The following is a 19764-nucleotide window of genomic DNA, read 5'->3' as shown; positions in this document are numbered from 1 at the left end:
ATTTTGGATATATTTTGCGGGGACGCGGGCATAGAGCCGCGGCATAAGAGACGGTGATCATGGGTACCACAATGTGCAACAGCGGGGCATTGGGACTATATTGGGATTATGTATACCGGTATATATAGACCGGAGAACCTTGCGTTCTAGACGAAGAGTCCCGCCGGTTGTGATCAGACTCCGCGAAGCCCCGATCGACAAACATGGCGCCGTCCTCTACGAAGCAGTGGGTCCTCGCATCTAGACCATCAGGAGCCCCGATTCTGTCTGGCCCTGACGCAACATTTAAGCTGCAGACGGCGGAGCTGCCAGCTCTCAAGGAGGGCCAGGTGCTCGCCAAAGTGCAATATTTCTCCAACGACACGGGACTGCGCCATTGTAAGATCCACCGCTACTCATGCTGCTTACCAGGCGTCTCGCTGACAATGCCGACTTGAAGTCATTGGCAGCACAGTGGCCCAGGAGCGGCATTATGTGCCCAATGTGCCTGTCGGCTGTCCCATGCGCTGCGGTGTCTTGGCTGAGATTGTAGAGTCTGAGTCTTCTTCCTATAAGCCGGGTGATCTGGTTGTGAACTTGTTCGTCAGCCCCCGTTTCTCTCCCCTCCTCGTATTGCTCCAGAGGCAAGAAGGACCAGCTAAGACCCTCAAGGTCAGATTTGACTGACGTCGCATCTTACACAAAGCCACCTCGGTATCTGGAGTGAGTATGTGGTACTGGAGGCGGCGGTATGCCAGCCCCTGGCCCCTCTTCCCAATGGGTTCCCAGTGACGCACTACCTGGGCGCGTTCGGCGCATCCGGCATGACGGCCTACGTCGGGCTGTACTTCGCGGGCGAGGCCAAGCCGGGGCAGACAATCGTCATCTCGGCAGCAGCCGGGGCGACGGGGTCGATGGCGGTCCAGATCGCCGTCAAGCTCCTCAAGGCGGGGAGGGTGGTTGGTATCGCGGGGTCGGATGAGAAGTGCGCGTGGGTCAGGGACGAGCTCGGCGCTCACGAGTGCATCAACTACAACAGCCCGATCTTCCACGAGGAGCTGAAGGCCGCCACGCCGGACGAGGTGGATGTGTACTTTGACAACGTGGGCGGGTTCGTGCTGGATGCGGTGCTGACGCGGGTTAAGAAGTTCGGAAACGTCGCTGTTTGTGGGAATGTTGCGTCGTACAATTCCCAGGACAAGCCGATGGAGTTGAGGAATTGGTTCGAGGTTATTTCTATGAGGATCACGCTGAGGGGTTTTATCATGTTGGACTATATGGACAAGGTGCCTCAGATGCTTGAAGAGCTCATCGGTGCTGCTGTAGATGGGAGGATCAAGTTGGACCACGGGGAGACCATTGTGGAGGCGAGGATTGAGGAGCAGCCTGAGATCTGGATGCGGCTCTTCAGTGGCCAGAACCAGGGGAAGCTTCTGACCAAGCTGATTGTTGACTGAGGAAGAACCTTAGCATCTGGTTTGAATTAGCGAATCGATTTTGTAGCAGCTTTAGGCAAAGTCAAGCAAAATGAGCCCTTCCAACCTTCTTCATTCAGAAAACGCTGACTGGCGTAGCTTGGACCCCATGAAAAACAAGCTCCAAGCTTTGTTGGTCTCCAATGCTGTTTTGTCGCAATCAATTGTCAAGCTGAACTAGAGATGTCTGGTTGCACACTGCTTCAAGTTCTCGGAGAAGGCAAGAGGTGAATGGGTCGAGGAGTCGACTAAGGCTTCTTGGTTCCAACCCCAGTGGTCATTTAAATATGCTCCATCTCGAGACATAAGGAACAGACGACTATCGTGGCCGTCTTGAGAGCTTATGAAGGCTGAAGAGAAGTACGCAAAGTTGGTCTTGAGGAAGCCATGTTTGATATCCCCAGCTGCAGAGGACTTTTGAAGCTGAGGGATGCCCAAAAAAAAGAACCGTCAAGTCATCAACACCAAGCCTGGAGGCTGAACCTCGATACTCCCGAACGCATCAGGTAGCAAGTTGTCTCGCCGAGGGGATTCGAACCGGTGCCGCCGAGGGTGTCGAGCCTTGTCACAATGTAGGTAAACCTAACCTGCGGGTCCGGTTCACGAGTGCTAAGCACGACGCTATAACCGTTCCACCACTCAGGCGGTCGATTCGAATCGATTGCGAGTCTGTCGAGGCGTTGGTATTTAAGCTGCGGTCGTCTGATGTTGAGGCAGTTGTTGGCGGGCAGGTCGGGGGGGGGGAGGCAGCTGGCAGCTGGCAGGCAGCCAGTCACTCCCCATCAGCTCAAGCGTTTGGAACGGCTGGCCCACCATGGGCATATGAGTGAATTATGTGGGGGAGAACTCACGTCTAGACCTACGTGCCTGCAGGGCTCTCTGCTTGGGAACCCTGGGAGGATTTGCCTGATATCTCATCTGCCACTCATCCCTCGAGAATGACCAGACGAAGCCACTTCTGTCCAAGTAAGAGACATCGCCGCACGCCCTCATGACACAAATCAACCTCGAACCCTCACACAACCCAAAAGCCCACCTGTAACTGTCACTCGCGGGCACAAACCTGATTTTAGAGTGTATCGACCCCGTACTTCATGTGAGTATGCTTGCCTCTGCGAAGCTGGGATCTGAGGACCGATTTCATATTTCCAACCCCATAGGAGAAAGCCAGCGAGAGAACAAACAACCTCCATCAAATATCTAAGTCTTTCAGATACATCCCTGATGCTGACTTCTGTCCTCCACAGTCACTGCACAGCTTCCAGGAAGTGGAAGGACAAAACGACATGACCGCACTCAGTTGCCAACAGCACGAGCGTTGAGCCCGTCAAGATCAGCGAGCGAGGACTGCTTCCTGTTTCTGCCCACTCCCGGGCTAGACCTCGACTATCTATGCCTGGTCCATCTGAAGACATCGAAATAGAAGGAATGAATAGCCTTCTCGACTCGGGGTGTGCCCATATCTCTGACTTGCGCGAAGAACCGCAACACCCGTGAGAGATTTCGACATAATGCAGCCTCGAAAAGGGAGCAGGATGTGGAGGCTAGAGAGAATGAGCATATGTGCTGAACCGCTAAAATCACCAAATTGATGAAGAAGGGAATCATGTCGAGCGTATCTGTTTCAGTATGGCGAAATAACAAATAGGGGAATACTGTACTAATATGGGCCTCTGTAATGCCCTAATGATGACCCCGGCGATGATCTTTGGATTGAGGGCAATACGGAGCAGCGTCTTCATCCCGCTGGACATATCTACGCTCAAGTCTCGCACAAAAGTCGAGGGCGAGAAATGTCTGTACAAAGTACCGAGAAGCTGTGGAATATTGGAGGCACTACCTCAACAGAGCAGAGGCCAAAGTAGCCAAATCTGATACACTCAAGCAAGAGAAGCACTTGTGCCGCATGAACTGCCACTGGAAACCCAGGGTTTGGCCTTTCTAGATTTTGAGATCACAAAAAAGCGAGGTCGTGGAATCCGGTTCCATGGCTGGAGGTCACAGCCCAGGTTTGGACAAGTGGGCATGCGCTGGTAAAAACCATCAGCCACCAACCCGTGCATACTCGTCAGGTGTCATCGTCAGAGCGTCACCATAAGAATTTCACACGATAGCATGTCTTGGAAATGATCTTGTATTACTGACGCACGCCCTGCGTTCCGAGCGGCGTCGTCCTGTTCTTCGTCACAGCGTCCTACCCTGTGGCCATCCTTGAGGCCACCCTCGACTCGCTGTATGCCTTTCATCAATCATTCTCTGGAGCTGTGCTGATAGAAAGCCGAATATCCCTGTGTTCGGAAGACCGAGAGCAGGACCATGGTATGCGACATGGATGGAGCTGGCCCTCAGGTGTGACCGTAGAGGCTCGTAGCGATACCTCGCAATTCATGTCATCGACAAAGTTCCTCATGTCCTCGGATCGCTGGCCTGATTATGCACCAACTGAGGCACTAGGCCTAAACTTCGGAGCCTGTTACCGGTATGAATCCCCTGCCCTCCAATCGCGGAGCGGGTATAGTAGAGCAGATTTGCTGAGCTTGGAGACGGAGGACCAGGAGAGGGGACCATCGGATAAGAAGATAAGCAACCAATCCGTCCACCCGCGGGAGATCAGGACATGTCGACGTCGTCGGTCTTGGGCTTCCCAGGGCCCTTGTTGTCGGTCCACAGGCCCGTGGCGGCCTCGGCCTCCTTCTGCGTGTACGGCTCCTCCTTCAGCTGCTTGACCCTACAGACAAGACGTCAATACACATGCACAGTTATGATGGCGACAGGATGAGAGAGAGGCAGGCAAAACTCACCTCCGCTTGTGAGGCTTTCCGCGCCTGTGGGCGACGAGGGCCGACTCGGCCTCGTACCACTTTGCGCACTCGACGCAGTAGTGCTTGCCCAGGGCGGGCAGGTCCTCGACCAGCTTGGTGTCCTTGTACTGCTTGAGGTGCTTGGGCGATAGCAGATCGGCCTTTATCTGGTCGACATCCCTGGTTTCGGGTCAGTCAGTGCTGGCTCATGGACGATTTTGGTCAAGGGCTGCTTGCTCACCTTCTGTACCGCCGGGTCTTTGTCAGCGTCCGCTTGTTTTGGACACCCATTTTGATTGATTGGAGAGCTTGGGGTGGGACTTGGAAATGAGGTTTGGATATGCTCTGAATATGGAGTGTCTGTGGTGGCCTTGTGGGCGTGGCGTTTTCACATGCGATTTGATTGTACGGTGTGAGAAAGTTTTGATGAGAGTGAGTTGAAAATTCCCGATGGTGATTTTTTAGCCTAAAGGGACAGGGTGGTGCAAACAAGCGCAACCACACATCTCAGGCTATTATTCTATCTGCTCGACACAAGCATATTGCTGCTCTCGGTGTTGTCACCCTATTCCAACCTCAAATTACAATTAACCAGACGCCAATGTGAATGTGAGCAGGGGCTGCGAGGTGTCCCAAGCAACTGCGATTAGAAGCTGCAACGCCGAAAGGCTATTCCAACCACACAATTGCGCAGGGTTCCTGCAGGGAAAGACTGCAGTTGAATGAAGGATTCCGCATAAAATTTGTCGGATAATCAGCAGCAGTGCCCCCTGATGGCGACACGAGGGTTCGTGCTATGTATCAGAGATGAGATCCGACGGCGGTCGCGTGCGCATTGCCACGACCCGAGTCGGCTTTGGGCCGAAAAACGAGGTTGTCGTCGAGCTCGCGGCTTAACGCCTTTCTTAGCCGACGCGGATTCTCGTAGACCGAGGCGTCGCGGCCCCAGTGGGAGTCGCCAGGACCCACAGGAGCTTCCCAAAAAAGCGCGCTCCTCCACAAGGGCTCTCCAGGTTCTGGGGCGCCGGATGGGCCACTGCAACCTTGGGAATGACCACGCCCCCATCCACCCGCCTGCAAGGCTCCAGGCCGTCTAGGCTGGTCTGCAGGCCGTTGAAAATTTTCATCAAAGGGTTTGATTTTGCCGCACCGCCGCGTTACAGATTGGGACTGCGACTATTCTGCTCCGATATGCCTGTCGGTCCGGCATTGTGTTTACGAAATTACATTTGGTATATATTTGGCCAAGGGCTATCTACAGCATTTTGTAAGGTCGAGATCAAATCAGCATGAGGGCATCCCCAGTTTTCCGGATGCGGCTGAGAGCTTTGGCCAGTCAACGGGGCCTGATTCAGCAGCCGAGGGTGACCTACAGGTCGATGCAACAGAGCTCGGTGCGGCTGGTGGGCGGCCGGATGGATGGGCTGGGCCCCACGGAGGCACCGGTAGCGCAGTCGACAACACGCCCGACGCCGACGCCATGTCCCTGTGAGGCATTTCTAGCACTGCAGGTCCTATAGGCTACACCGGCCAGTGAATGTCGATAATATCCCATTGCGATGATTCGAACTGTCAATGGAGGTTATCCCACTGCCAGACATTAGCTGGTGAAGATTACTACAGGGAGGTTATCCCACAGGAGGTTATCCTATCGTCGATTATTCCAGTGGAGGTCATCCCATAGCAGGTTATCCCATAGCAGGTTATCCCACGGTAGGTTATTCCAATGGAAGGTGTCTTATGGGAGGTTGTCTAGAAGAGAATATCCTACTCTTCGACTCTTGTACCTGCCAGTAGCCAGATCTGAAGGAGACAAGCACATGCCTCGAGCTTGACAAGACACAGTCCCACGCATGTGCATGCTCTGGACAGGTGGATGCGACAACCACCTACTAGATAAGGTAGACCTAGCCCCGGTGACTCGAAAGGTCGGAGAATATTCTCCCCTATGTACTCGGCAGCAGGTGATTGTAATACATCCGTCTTTAACGGTCGTGGCGGTCGTCGACGTTGCACATGTCCGGTCGAAAATACGTATCCTCTTCCGAGCGGCAGCCCGGCTGTACACCGGCCGCATCCTTGTGACGTTTTGGCTACACAACCTTCTGAGGATCCTTGCCTCCGAGCATTTGAAAATCAAACGCGCATGATTGGCTGGCCCGGCTATGCCCAGGACGTAAAACTGGGGGAGACGAACCTCGGTGGGGCTGGAGGTGAGGTGGCAGGGGTGCCAGCTTTGCGTGCGGGTTGCTCTAGCGCCCAGTGCCAATGCCAGTCCCGCCTCTGCGCCGAGGGCGAGGAGAGCCACGGGCCACCGGCCACGGGGGAGTTTCCAAGGTTGCCATCTAAAACCTCGTTGCTCCTCTCACACTTTTCACCCGCTGCTCTTCCTTCCACGTTTTCACTCCTCCACAGTCACGATCAATTCCTGTCCCCCCTCTCCAAGACTCAGGTGGCAGTTCAATGCCTTCTTTCTAATCAAGAGAGCTCCATTCGTGTGACCTCTCCACTCTCCACTCAGATCGTTGATTCTACACACACGCCTCCCCCCAGCCAAAGGGACCACCACACACAATGTTGGCCTCCCGTCAGGTTTTGGGCCACGTCGCCCGGAGCCGTGCCGCCCTCGGCTCCCTGGGCCTGCGACGATGCATGGCCACCGTCACAGACTCTCCTCTTGACCGCAAGGTGCGTTCCTCGTCCTCCCACTGGCGCGCGAGGTGAAGCTGAGCTTGGCTTCGCTTCCGCACGCCCGTGCTCTTGTGTGTGTGTTTCCAAGCTGCCGCTGACGTCAACCTCGCATGTGAACAGGTCAAGCAGAACAACTGGGAAGAGGGCAACTTCATCAACTACAAGAAGATGTCTGAGAACCTTGCCATTGTCCGCAGCAGGCTGAACCGACCCCTCACATACGCAGAGAAGATCCTGTACTCCCATCTGGACGACCCAGAAGGCCAGGACATCAACCGTGGCAGCTCCTACCTCAAGCTGAGGCCAGACCGTGTCGCCTGCCAGGATGCCACCGCACAAATGGCCATCCTCCAGTTCATGTCCGCCGGTATGCCCTCCGTGGCAAATCCCTCCACCGTCCACTGCGACCACTTGATCGAGGCCCAGATCGGTGGTGAGAAGGATTTGGATCGCGCCGTCAGCATCAACGAGGAGGTCTACAACTTCCTTTCCTCCGCCTGCGCCAAGTACAACATCGGTTTCTGGAAGCCCGGCTCTGGTATTATCCACCAGATTCTGCTCGAGAACTACGCTTTCCCTGGTGGTCTCCTCATCGGTACTGACTCTCACACCCCCAACGCTGGTGGTCTTGGCATGTGCGCTATTGGTGTTGGTGGTGCCGACGCCGTCGACGTTATGGCCAACCTGCCCTGGGAGCTTAAGGCCCCCAAGATCATCGGTGTCAAGCTGACCGGCAAATTGAATGGTTGGACTTCGCCAAAGGGTGAGTTGGCCCCCCTTCGCTGTCTGTGGTGTGGTGTTCTAACAGTTCTACAGATATCATTCTCAAGGTTGCTGGTATCCTCACCGTCAAGGGTGGCACTGTATGTCCAGTTTCTTAACCACTGCTTCAGAATTGGCTGCTAACACTTTTACAGGGAAGTATTACCGAGTATTTGTATGTTAGATTTTCACAATTCCTCGTCTGTCATGCCTGGGATTTTTTCCCAAAATGCATGGCTTAGTTTCCGTATCAGATTGCTAACACACAACAGTGGTAGGCGCAACTTCCTTCTTCGGCTTCAACGGTTCCTTCCTTCCCCATGAGTACCTCCTTCCTCCCTCACCCATGACTGCCTGCTCAAGGAGCAAAATTTTCTTTTGTTGAACTCCCCCAACCTTGTTCACCTTCTCTGGAACCCCTCCATCACCGTGGATCATCTACGACGGCCGCATCTGGAACCCCTTCATCACCGTGGATCATCCATACTGGGCCATCTTTGGACGCCGTCCAACAGCACCACGGGAGTACGACAATTTGCACCACAAGAACACGACGCTGCCTTGAGCGGTGCTCCTCCAACTCCTGCGCCTCTGCCCCCAAGATGGATTTCCCCAAGAGCTCGCCCTTCCTCCTCAGTCTGGTCCTGCACATGACCTGGCTGTGCCCTGTCGACGATCAATCCTCGTCGCAAGAATCCTCACTACGAGAAGTACCACCCCCACCAAGGCTGTCCTCAAGCACCTTGCCGCCTCCTTGCCTCTGTATTTCGCGCCTGGTCTTCTCAAGGTCCTCACCAAGAGCACTCCTCCAACCGTCAAAGATCTGAAGCGGATGGTTTTTCGCAGCAACAAGATTCTTCAACACCGTCTCAAGTTGATCTGGGTTATGTACTTGGTGATACTTGAGAAGCAGGATTGTCGTGCCAAGATCTACGTCGGAACTGGCACAAAAGCATAGGGTGCTCGGGTACGTCTTCAACACTACGAGACCGAGGAGCAGCTCTCCCGCAATGTTCGGAGAGCCTTGGCTCAAGGATGCAACATCACCCACAAGTTCTGCTTGTGCTGGGCACCTCTTCCATCTGCTGCTCAGAGACCAATGTTTCGAGCTGTCTTCATCGCACTTGAGGCTGCCTTCTCCTTCATGTTCTGGGCATACGACACGAAAAAGGACTACTCCATGCCTCAGATGCTGCTGTGGCCTGTCGAGGCCTTCGAGTACGATGGTCTCTGTTCCCATATCGCTCTGAGCGAAGCCATTCCCGGCAAGCATGATCTCACTCCTGAGGAGCGAGTAATCTTTGAAGCCGAAATGGAACATCGACAAAAGCTGCTCAAACAGAAATCCCACCAGAAGATCAAGGCCAAGGATCCCGAGGCCTTTAATGCCAAAGGTGCCGCAGTCATGCGAAAACTCAGAAAGAAGAATCCCGATAGGATCAAGGCGAACATCAAGAGACATCGGGCCAAGAACGTGGCGGAGAAGAAATTTCACTGCGCCTTCTGTAACAAGGGTTTCGCCGACAAGTCGAAGTTGGAGCGTCATAACAATTCTCAGGCGCATCGTGAGCTTGCAGGACTACCACGGCAACCAGTCGTCAAGGACAAATACGCTCTCACCAGAGATCGTGTCAAGTTTGCGGCGACGAAGAAGAAAACCAACGCAAAAGCCGTGGCGGAGAAGAAGTTCTACTGCACCTTCTGCGACGCAGCGTGCCCCGACAAGAGCAAGTTGGATCGCCACTACAACACCAACAAGCGTCGTGACCGTGTGGCCTTCCTGGATTCGCTGGGTATCTCTGATATCCCGACATCCTAACCCATCTACGACACAACATTTTTGGACGACGTCCGTTGCTACTGCGTCAACTCAACAACATTTTGCCGGATCACCAACATTTTTGCGCCTGTTCTTCAACAATTTTTATGCCTGTCCAACATTTTTTCCAGCTTTCCACCACTTAAACTCGGTTTCTATCTTGTTCCAACATCACTAATCGTTTTGATTCGTCATTTAGGTCCCGGTGTCGATAGCGTTTCTGCAACAGGAATGGCTACAGTGTGCAATATGGGGTGAATATTTCCGGAAATATTCCTGATTTTACATTTTCTGACAGCTAACGTTGGATGCCTTAGTGCGGAGATCGGTGCGACAACTTCAGTCTTCCCCTTCAACGACCGCATGTACGACTACCTCGCAGCCACCAAGCGCAAGGACATTGGTGACTTCTCCCGCGTCTACGCCAAGGATCTGCGCGAGGACGAGGGCGCCGAGTACGACCAGCTGATCGAGATCAACCTGTCCGAGCTCGAGCCTCACATCAACGGTCCCTTCACCCCCGATCTGGCCACTCCCATCTCCAAGTTCAGCGAGGCTGTCAAGGCCAACAACTGGCCCGAGGAGCTCAAGGTCGGTCTGATCGGATCTTGCACCAACTCCTCTTACGAGGACATGTCCCGCGCTGCCTCTATCGCTCAGGATGCCATGGCCCACGGTCTGAAGGCCAAGTCTGCCTTCTTCGTCACCCCTGGCTCCGAGCAGATCCGTGCCACCATTGCCCGCGACGGTCAGTTGGAGACTTTCGAGGAGTACGGCGGTGTTGTCCTGGCCAACGCCTGTGGTCCTTGCATTGGTCAATGGGATCGCCGTGACGTCAAGAAGGGCGATGCCAACTCGATCATCTCCTCCTACAACCGAAACTTCACCGGCCGAAACGATGGCAACCCTGCCACTCACTCTTTCGTGACTTCTCCTGACCTGGTCGTCGCCATGACTGTTGCTGGATCGCTGTCCTTCAACCCTCTGACCGACAAGCTCAAGGACAAGGATGGCAACGAGTTCACGCTGAAGGCTCCCACCGGTGATGGTCTTCCCACAAGGGGATACGACCCGGGCATGGACACCTACCAGGCCCCTCCCGCCGACCGATCCACCGTCACCGTTCAGGTTTCTCCTTCCTCGGACCGTCTCCAGGTCCTCGAGCCTTTCAACGAATGGGACGGCAAGGACTACGTTGATGCCCCTATCCTGATCAAGACCCAGGGCAAGACCACCACCGACCACATCTCTATGGCTGGCCCTTGGCTGAAGTACCGTGGCCACTTGGACAACATCTCCAACAACATGCTGATTGGTGCCATGAACGCCGCCAACGGCGAGGCCAACAAGATTCAGAACTTTACCAACGGCTCATGGGATGCCGTGCCAGCTGTTGCCCGTGACTACAAGGCCAAGGGTATCAAGTGGGTTGTCATCGGTGACTGGAACTACGGTGAGGGTTCTTCTCGTGAGCACGCTGCTCTGGAGCCCCGTCACCTTGGTGGAGTTGCCATCATTACCCGATCCTTCGCCCGTATCCACGAGACCAACCTGAAGAAGCAAGGCATGCTGCCATTGACCTTCTCCAACCCTGAGGACTACGACAAGATCCCCACGGATGCCAAGGTAAGTTTTCACCGGAATGGATCGTGCAAAAAATTATACTAATTGTGTTTCTGTAGGTTGACCTCAAGGCCACCGAGCTCGAGGTTGGCAAGCCTCTGACCATGGTCGTCAAGCCCAAGGACGGCAAGCCATTCGAGGTCAAGCTGTCGCACACCTTCAACGCTGGCCAGATCGAGTGGTTCAAGAACGGCAGTGCTCTTAACACCATGGCCAAGGCCAACAAATAAATATAACACCTTTATACGGGTGCTTAGGCACCCACTCGACTGTGTCAAGATATAAGGCGATAAGTACGATCAGCCACGGTCCAAAACAGGGCCAAAATGGGGTGTGGGAAGGACAAGAGACGAAGAAGACGATACTTTAAATACCATACTGGCTTGTTTTCGGCGGAGGGGTTCTCGGGTTATGGAGCTCATCGGTTTTGGAACTTTACATCACCCGGACAGGCAACGTCGCATTTTCTTTAAGTTGTACAAATGGAATCATTATAAATGTTCAGAATCAGCTCAAGCATCAAAGCCGGTGACACGTGAACAGCAGTTTGTAAAGACGTGGTATTTCCTGGTTAGTGGCATATTTCCATTGCACGATGGTCATTGCGATAGACATTTAGCGGGGCCGCCCGATAAGATATACACCCCTGCCCGGGGTGGCATCTATTTGCGACAGGCCGCCAGCATGCGATTCAATTTCCCGATGCTCAAGTCGTGTCAATTACTCCTGCGCCAGCAACACCATTGGGACACTTCGAGCGGAAATACCGCTCGCAAGATGACCACGGACTGGGTATCTCAGCTCAAGAGAACTTAGACTCGGACCCCACTGGACTATAACGTCGGCAGACCCGGGACACGTGCGCAACCCACTTCATCTCTTCCTCCGAGCAACATCTTTCCGGCCGGTCCCCCGCGAAGTCATTGCGATGTCGACACCGACCATCCAGTCCTTCAGCGCCGGGCGCGCAAAATCATACGTTTACAAGCTGCCTCTCTTCACCAGGCTTACCGTATTCATACTCGTGGCCACGTGGGCCGCAGGCGTGGTACTGGGGTCGAGATGGGACATCCAGGCGTGGGGGGCGCTGGTGCCGGATGAGGTCGGATTGACCAGCTGTGAGTGCTTCCGTCCACAGGAATCATCGGACCAAAGGACAATGGGTCCGCGGAGGAAATTGGACGTATATGCACGTAACGCGAGAGCTGACAGCCACGGGCAGTATACCGGACCAACACGTACCCGCTGATACACCTCAACTTCCTGCACATGATTATGAACGTCTTCGCCCTGACGCCTCTCCTGGAGCGATTCGAGAGCGAATATGGGACATTGACAAGCTTGGCGCTCTTCTTTGGACGTGAGACTCACCTGATTCCCACCCCCCTTCTAAATCTTGCCCGGGAGTAAGCTGACCACGACGACAAACCCCACAGCCTTCTCGACCCTCCCGGCATTCCTCTACGTCCTCATCGAAAAGGCGATCCTGCACTCGAACAACGGCGTCATGGGCGCGAGCGTGTGGTTCTTCCTGCTGCTGGGCGCGGAGGCGATGCGCACGTACCGGACGAACCCGCACTTCACCATCGCGACGTACAACATCCCGACGTGGGCGACGCCGCTGATCCTGGTCCTGATCATCGCGGCGCTCGTCCCCAGCACGAGCCTGCTGGGTCACGTGGCCGGGCTCGCCGTCGGCTACGTGTGCGGGCTGGGCTACCTCAAGTTCCTGTCGCCGCCCGAGAAGGCGCTGCGCTGGGTCGAGGCCCGCCTCAAGCTGCTGCAGAGGCTGCCGCGCTACGTGAGCGTCGACCAGAAGACGTACGGGCGCTTCGGCGTGCTGCCCACGGCCGGTGCGGGCGGCGGGGCGTCGCAGGGCGTGCCGTTGGGGGTTGTTGGTACCGGGGGTGCTGGGCAGAGGCTGGGCCCTTAGGTGACACAAGCGTTGGCTCGCTTGGATTCCTTCTTTTTTGGCGAAAAGAGCACTTACATCATGGGCGCGGTGCGGTGGTGCATGTTACGGCGGACAAGGGAAGGGATTTGCTGGCGTTCCTGGTCGGGAAATATTACGGTCTCGCCGGAGTCTTTACTTTGTGGTAGCTCGCAGAGCCATTTACTCATTTGCCTAATTAAATCAGGACTGGATATTCCGAATGTCCCAGTATTGATTTCCGTATCAATGACCTGGAATTTCATAGATAAATGTCGGCCAAGCTCTTCGTCAAGCGCCGGCTGTGATATGCATGTATCGGGTCTGTTATGCAATTGATAGCTACGAGCCAGCTAAGCTCCTTGGAGTCTCCGTCATCAACTGCACCATCAAAACCACAGCAGGACGCGGCAATTGCTACATCAGAAAGCCGGTTCTGGGGAGTGAAGTTGTGCTCTGACTCCATGGATCCTTGAACTTTTAGCTGTGACTCCGCTGGGTAATTCATTGGCTTGCAGGCGTCTGAAGGGACACCTGCTGCCAGCACCACTCTCCTTTTCGAACACCGTTCTCCCCTGAACGCCCACGGCAGCCAGAGCTCGACAAGATGTCGCGGCTCCTATGTAAGTTCTAACCCGTCCCGCCCTCCGAACGTCTTCCCATACAGGCTGCCAGTATTCCCTTCCTCATGACTGACATCTATGCTTCAGCCGGCGCCCTGCGCCTCCGACGGGACCCGCGCCTCCTCAAGCTGCCGCCCTACATATCCCTACTCTGCATCGTCGTCGGCGTCGCATGGCTGCTCATGCTCCCGCAGAACGACTACTCGCGGCGGACCTACATCTCCGAGAATGCCCTGCTGCCGGGCCAGGTGCACACGTACTTTGGCGGCAGCGACCAGAACGTCTTCCGGGCGTACAAGCACGAGGTGGACGGGCTCGTGGGACGGAGCAACATCGAGGTCAACGACGGGCTCGAGGGCATCTTCAAGGCGGTGGGGCTCAAGGTCGGCCGGCAGAACTTCACGTACTCAAGCTCGGGGAACACGTACGCCGGCGAGAACGTCTACGCCATCCTGCAGGCGCCGAGGGGCGACGCCACCGAGGCCATCGTGCTGGTCGCCGCGTGGGAGAACGCCCGGGGCGAACTCAACAAGCGGGGGGTTGCGCTGCTTCTGACCCTGGCGCGATACTTCCGGCGGTGGTCACTGTGGTCCAAGGACATCATCCTCGTGGTGCCACCCGACAGCCTGGCGGGCCCGCAGGCGTGGGTGGACGCGTACCACGACGCCCACGACACGCGGCGCATCGACCCGCTGCCCATGAAGTCCGGGGCGCTGCAGGGCGCCATCGTGCTCGACTACACGCAGGAGCACCGCTTCCACTCGGTGCACGTCGTGTACGACGGCATCAACGGGCAGCTGCCCAACCTCGACCTCATCAACAGCGTCGTCAACATCGCCGGCGGGCAGATGGGCATCGGCGTGTCGATCCAGGAGATGTGGTCGCACGGCGACTCGTACGACGACAGGCTGCGCACCATGCTGCGCGGCATGATGAAGCAGGGGCTCGGCATGGCGTCCGGCCCGCACAGCTGCTTCATCCCCTACCACGTCGACGCCGTCACCCTCCGGCCCTACGGCGAGGGCTGGCAGGACGAGATGGCCATGGGCCGCGTCGTCGAGGGCACCTTCCGCTCCCTCAACAACCTGCTCGAGCACCTGCACCAGAGCTTCTTCTTCTACCTGCTCATGCACAAGGACCGCTTCGTCAGCATCGGCACCTACCTGCCGAGCGCCATGCTGGTCGCGGCCAACTTTACCATCATATCGATTGCGCTATGGGTGAAGAGCGGCCAGGCCGGTGAGGTCGAAAAGCCGGCAGAGACTACCGTGAAGGAGAAGGGGGCGACAGACGCAAAGGGCCCGGCCGATGCTATCTTAACGCCGGCTACAGAGAGGGACCTGCTTCTACCTTTGGTTCTTGTCGCTGGGAGTCAGTTTCTGGGAGTCGTCCCATTTTACATCTTTAACAACCTACTTGAGGGCGTAAGTTTCGCTACACTCTCCATATATATATCCAGACAAACAGAACTGACGACTCCCAGATGCACACCCCAGTCTTCATCCTCTTCACAATCCTCAACGCCGCCCTCCCACACGTCGCCTCCCACCTCCTAACAACCAAATTCCGCCCCACGGCGCAACAGTACGCGCTGATGCAATCCTTCTCTCTGCTCCTGCTGGGCATGTTCCTCTCCACGCTGGCGACGCTCAACTTCTCGCTCTCGCTGATGGTGGGGCTCCTCTCGGTGCCGCTTTCGTTCGTGCGGCCGTGGCCCTCGCTACCTGAGGCGAGGTGGGCTTCGGCGCTGCTGCTCCATCTGCTGGCGCCCACGGCGGTGCTGGCGCTGTGGAGCGCCTACTGGTCCGCGTGGTCGGGCCTGGGCGAGGTGCTGCGCGAGGCGGCATTCGGGTGGCACGTTTGGAGCATGTACACGAGCGTTGTCGTCTGGGGCGTCTGGTGGCCCGCGTGGCTTGTCGGCACTGTCGCTGTGCTGGGGCGGCCGGGTACGGAGGGAACGGAGAAGAAGAAGGCTGGGGAGTGAGCGAGCGAGCGAGCTTTATATTGCTTCCCAACCATGGGGCCACTTTGAAGACGCCTTTTCTCTTTCACTGTCAAAGATATCATAGATCTCAAATAAATGTGTCACCTACAATCTAGACTACATCCCGCCCCCCCTCTCTCCTGCTTTTTTTTTTCTGCACTGTGCTCTTTCCACAGACACTTGCTTTCAAATTTTTCAGAATGCTGCCAGCAAACTAGCAAGGACCGCTGAGGTTGACTAGGTGCGTAGCAGGGTGGGCGGCAGGCCGTTTGTTACGCGTCTCATGCATCTTCATTGTTGAACATGTCACTGGGAGTCTGGTGTAGTGGTAGCATTGGTGTTTCTGCATGGTCCTTTGTGACCACCCGTCCGCTGCATGGGGGCCACCAAGGGGTGGCATGGCTAACAGAGACAACATGGGCTGGGTTCAGTTCCCGGGGCTCTCGTCTATCTTGATTTCTTTTTTGCAACAAGGGCGTGGATACATGGTGGTTTGTCCATATAAACTTCGGCCTGGATGATTGTAAGAAAATGCTGAGGTCCGACGCGCTTGACTGGGTAACAGATGACACGCGAACATGTAGAATGGGGAAACCCAATGCTTTGTTTTCGTTTCTGGTGGTTGAACTTTTGTCAAAGATACCGAATGGTCCATCAACACCTGGAATTCTTCGCTGTGCGCCTCGCAGATGAGATGCAATGCGTGGCCAGTTTTCCTACCGCGCCGTATCCGCCATTGATTACTGTACCACAAGAAAACAATGGACATGATGTAGTACCCTTTTTGCCTCTCTTTGTGTGTTTTGGTACCAAAGTCGAAACGTCATCCTCAACTCCTCCATGCATCAACACAGCTGCATTGCATGCTTCCGTCGGACCGCCTCACCTCCCTATCGGGTGCTCAAAACGTCCACAGGCAAAGCTTCTTATCGTAGAAACTGGTCGAAACACACACGATCTTCCTCCCCTCCCCCTCGCCGAAGAATTCGCGCCGGTCGACCCACGTGTAGTCGCTCCCGTAGTTCATACTCTCGTGCTCCTCGAAGCGCCAGAGCACCTCGATGCTGTTGACGGCGGCGGGGTTGCCCTCGAGGCGGACGACCCTCGCGCCGGCGTGCATGCACGACACCAAGAGAGTCACCGTCCAGCTGTGCGCGGGGTAATCGCTAAGCTCCTCGATGGCCTTGAGCCGCCACACGCCGCCGCCGAGGTCCCTCCTCTTCAGCAGCTTTCTGAGCACCGAGACGCCGTGGTATTTGTAGGGAGGAAAGACGCCCCACACCGAGATATGGTCGCTGTAGCTGCCCGTCACAACGATGTCGCATCCGTCCGAGGTCCTGAGGGGCAGCGGCAGGATAGCCGTCACGCCCGCGTCGTGGCGGATGACCTGGCTATCGCGGGGCGGCGCGGAATCCTGCTCGGACTCGAAGTCGGAGCCGGAGGACGCGGCGGGTTCTGGGTCTGAAGGCTTGACTTCTTGAGTGTCTGTGCTCGTGATGTGGGTGCGGAGCAGTAGCTTGAAGTCGTCGCCGCCCGAGAACACCGTCGAGAGCGTTACCTCTGAGCTGAGTGCTCGACGTGAGAGCGGTGAGAAGGCGACGCACCAGGCCTCCGCCTCGTGCTTGAGGATGGTGCCGAGTCTCTTGATCTTCTTGTAGTCGCTCTGCACGCGGGCGAGGATCACTTTCCCCGTGGAGGTGGTGATGGCCATGAGGCCTGGGGTTTCTGGGTGCCAGATGAAGTAGGTGAACGAGTCATCCTCGGGCAGCCGTGGGATCCTGAGGACACTCAGAGCCTGGAGATATTGCCCATCTTCTGTCCTCTCGGTTGATGTTGGTGGGTCTGGGATCAGTCTGAAGAAGGATATGGTGCCGGTGCTAGAGACCGCGGCACAAATATCTCCCCGGTCTGCCTGTGGCGCAAAGTGCAGGTCAAAGACCGCAGAAGGCTGAGGAACTGTCTGTTTTATGTGCCTGTAAGAGCCATTAGCATGCTTCCTTGATGATAATTATAACTGAGAGACATGCGCCTGTCCATCCTTGAGCTCGAACACGATGATGCTCCCTGACTTGCTCTGGGCCTGCCTTGCCTCAACCTCGACATCGGCCCCGTCGTTGTCCTTCTCCGTATCCTTCGCTTCTGCTTCGCTCGTCTCAAGGTAATATGTACCCACCAGAAAATGCGAGGGATAACGAGGACAGATCTCGACGCAGCTGGGTGGGAGGTCAAGTATCATGGATTGGAAGGAATTGATCTTCTCACCCCCGTCGGCCATTTTGCCGGCGGCCTAAGAGGCCCTAATGTATTTTGAGTCTTAGTTCAAGACTCGAAATAGAAATGCAACCTTGGACTATATCTTGCCAGTTTGCGACAAGGAATCAATGTGGCTCAGGTCGAGGGGGAAATAGCTGGGGTAAATGGCCTGCTATGTGCAAGGGTTCCAGGGGTCGTCGATATCGACTTCGAGGGCAGCTGCAACCCTGGCTCAGTGACGTCCTGCAGTGCACGTCGAACGCGTCTGTTGTTTCGAGACTCGTCTCTCGCTATTGTCGATTGTCATGTTCTTTCTATCATTTCATTTGATCATTCAAAAGTGAGAAATACCAGTTCCCTCGTCGCCGGCCGCTCCGTTATAAGATGGACTCAGACTCCGACTTCTACGGTAAGCGCCGTCCACACCATCTCACACACCAACAAACAGAGCCCAACCCACTAACACCCTCAACAGGAGACGAAGAGGAAGTCGCAGCCCTGGGATCCAGAGCAAAAGACTTCGACGTGCAGGATTACTGGCGTGACATTGATGAGCATGACACGGTGCACCCGGGACGTAAGAAGAACTCGGCCTCGTCGCCATCATCGGCAGCCATGACACCCGCAGCAGCAGCGCCGAAGCTGCACAACCCCTACGAGGGCCAGTTGTCAGCCAAGCAGCTAAACGAGACCATGGCCGCCTTCCTGTCGCGCCTCCCGCCCGCCACGACGGACGTGACACCCGACATCCCCTGGATCTACGTCGCCAACCCGTTCATCCCGCGCGAGGGGGGCGCTGGCGGCGGGGAGGCGCCCGCCGAGTCAGGCGCCCAGCTGAGCACCTTCATCGAGGGCGGGGGCGAGCGGCTGGAGCTGTTCGGGGACTTTCTGCGGACCGTGGACGAGAAGAAGAGGGGCGGCGGCGGGCGCGTGAGCGCCGCGATGAGCAGGCAGGTCACGGCGGAGAGGGAGGGGTGCGTCAACGACATCCTGATGTTGGCGAGGGCGTTGAAGGTCAGGACAGGCAAGGCAAGTTCTAGCCCACCCACCCCCCGCCCCCCAATCCCTCAAAATCCATTGGCCCCCTTTACGTCCTACTGGTGCATGCACCGCTAACGCGCCGGTCCGCCCGCAGTGGATGCTCTTCGTCGAGCCGACCCGCGTCAACGAGGTCTGGGAGCGGGTGGCGACGGCGACGGCGCGCAACGAGCTCGGGATCGCGGCCAAGGTGGCGCCGCGCGAGGAGCGCGGGTCGGCCAGGGAGCGCCTGGTGTGCATCTACACGTACGACTTCCGCGACAGGGACGACATCGCCCGCGTGCTGCACCGCCTGCGGCAGCTGGAGCTCGTGCGGGACCGCGCGTCCGGGAAGCCTATCTACTACAAGGCCGGTGGGTGTTTTGCCCCCCCCCCCTTTCCTTTCCTTTCCTACTCTTTACCTCCGCGTGTGTATGAATGTGCGAGAAGGGCCCGTTCGCTAATTGGGAACACAGATGCGTTCACGTACCTGGGAATAGGTTCCGGCAATCCTTGGGGGGTGAGGTCGTCGCTCTATAGCTCGAGAGATGTCTTCGGGTACCTCAAGGAGAAGGAGGGCAAGTCACCGACGAAGATGAAGCCAGTGAGCAAAGGCGACGACGAGGTGGAAGAGGAGGGGTGGGAATTCTGATAATGCCGGTGATATTGTCAGTGCTCTTTCGCGATCTGGTTATTTTGCGACTCCCAAGCGAGATGGGATTTCGAGCTGTGTGATACCCTTGCTGTAACTGTTGCTTGATATCGCTGGTTGACAAGTTGAGCGTTCATGTCACGGAAGAAGCGCGA

General features: G+C 56.1%; 7 protein-coding genes across 7 annotated transcripts; 5 read left to right on the top strand and 2 right to left on the bottom strand.

Annotated features, from left to right (window-relative positions):
• Nucleotides 1–203: 203 nt before the first annotated feature.
• Nucleotides 204–1436, top strand: INS49_013735 (uncharacterized protein; the record flags this gene model as incomplete). The annotated part of the gene is made up of 3 exons (XM_043174430.1): nucleotides 204–378; nucleotides 440–578; nucleotides 686–1436. The coding sequence occupies 3 exons, from the start codon at nucleotides 204–206 to the stop codon at nucleotides 1434–1436; spliced, it is 1065 nt and encodes a 354-aa protein (XP_043021375.1).
• A 2628-nt stretch (nucleotides 1437–4064) lies between these two features.
• INS49_013734 (uncharacterized protein) lies at nucleotides 4065–4546 on the bottom strand (the record flags this gene model as incomplete). The annotated part of the gene is made up of 3 exons (XM_043174429.1): nucleotides 4065–4182; nucleotides 4256–4435; nucleotides 4497–4546. 3 exons carry the CDS (start codon nucleotides 4544–4546, stop codon nucleotides 4065–4067), a joined length of 348 nt encoding a protein of 115 aa, XP_043021374.1.
• A 2283-nt stretch (nucleotides 4547–6829) lies between these two features.
• INS49_013733 (uncharacterized protein) lies at nucleotides 6830–11380 on the top strand (the record flags this gene model as incomplete). Its single annotated transcript, XM_043174428.1, has 9 exons — nucleotides 6830–6943; nucleotides 7067–7709; nucleotides 7763–7809; nucleotides 7864–7883; nucleotides 8402–8543; nucleotides 8697–9501; nucleotides 9727–9781; nucleotides 9845–11153; nucleotides 11210–11380. The coding sequence occupies 9 exons, from the start codon at nucleotides 6830–6832 to the stop codon at nucleotides 11378–11380; spliced, it is 3306 nt and encodes a 1101-aa protein (XP_043021373.1).
• Nucleotides 11381–12078: 698 nt separating this feature from the next.
• On the top strand, nucleotides 12079–13083 carry INS49_013732 (uncharacterized protein; the record flags this gene model as incomplete). The annotated part of the gene is made up of 3 exons (XM_043174427.1): nucleotides 12079–12268; nucleotides 12373–12510; nucleotides 12587–13083. The coding sequence occupies 3 exons, from the start codon at nucleotides 12079–12081 to the stop codon at nucleotides 13081–13083; spliced, it is 825 nt and encodes a 274-aa protein (XP_043021372.1).
• A 604-nt stretch (nucleotides 13084–13687) lies between these two features.
• Nucleotides 13688–15687, top strand: INS49_013731 (uncharacterized protein; the record flags this gene model as incomplete). The annotated part of the gene is made up of 3 exons (XM_043174426.1): nucleotides 13688–13703; nucleotides 13791–15127; nucleotides 15187–15687. 3 exons carry the CDS (start codon nucleotides 13688–13690, stop codon nucleotides 15685–15687), a joined length of 1854 nt encoding a protein of 617 aa, XP_043021371.1.
• Nucleotides 15688–16588: 901 nt separating this feature from the next.
• Nucleotides 16589–17962, bottom strand: INS49_013730 (uncharacterized protein; the record flags this gene model as incomplete). The annotated part of the gene is made up of 2 exons (XM_043174425.1): nucleotides 16589–17660; nucleotides 17703–17962. 2 exons carry the CDS (start codon nucleotides 17960–17962, stop codon nucleotides 16589–16591), a joined length of 1332 nt encoding a protein of 443 aa, XP_043021370.1.
• A 362-nt stretch (nucleotides 17963–18324) lies between these two features.
• On the top strand, nucleotides 18325–19609 carry INS49_013729 (uncharacterized protein; the record flags this gene model as incomplete). The annotated part of the gene is made up of 4 exons (XM_043174424.1): nucleotides 18325–18349; nucleotides 18416–18954; nucleotides 19076–19331; nucleotides 19434–19609. The coding sequence occupies 4 exons, from the start codon at nucleotides 18325–18327 to the stop codon at nucleotides 19607–19609; spliced, it is 996 nt and encodes a 331-aa protein (XP_043021369.1).
• Nucleotides 19610–19764: the final 155 nt, after the last annotated feature.

The sequence above is a fragment of the Diaporthe citri genome (assembly GCF_014595645.1).
Source record: "Diaporthe citri strain NFHF-8-4 chromosome Unknown scaffold_7, whole genome shotgun sequence".
In the NCBI taxonomy this organism is placed as follows: Eukaryota; Fungi; Ascomycota; class Sordariomycetes; order Diaporthales; family Diaporthaceae; genus Diaporthe; species Diaporthe citri.
Note: the sequence above shows the minus strand (reverse complement) of the source record. Positions and strands in the feature narration are given on the sequence as shown.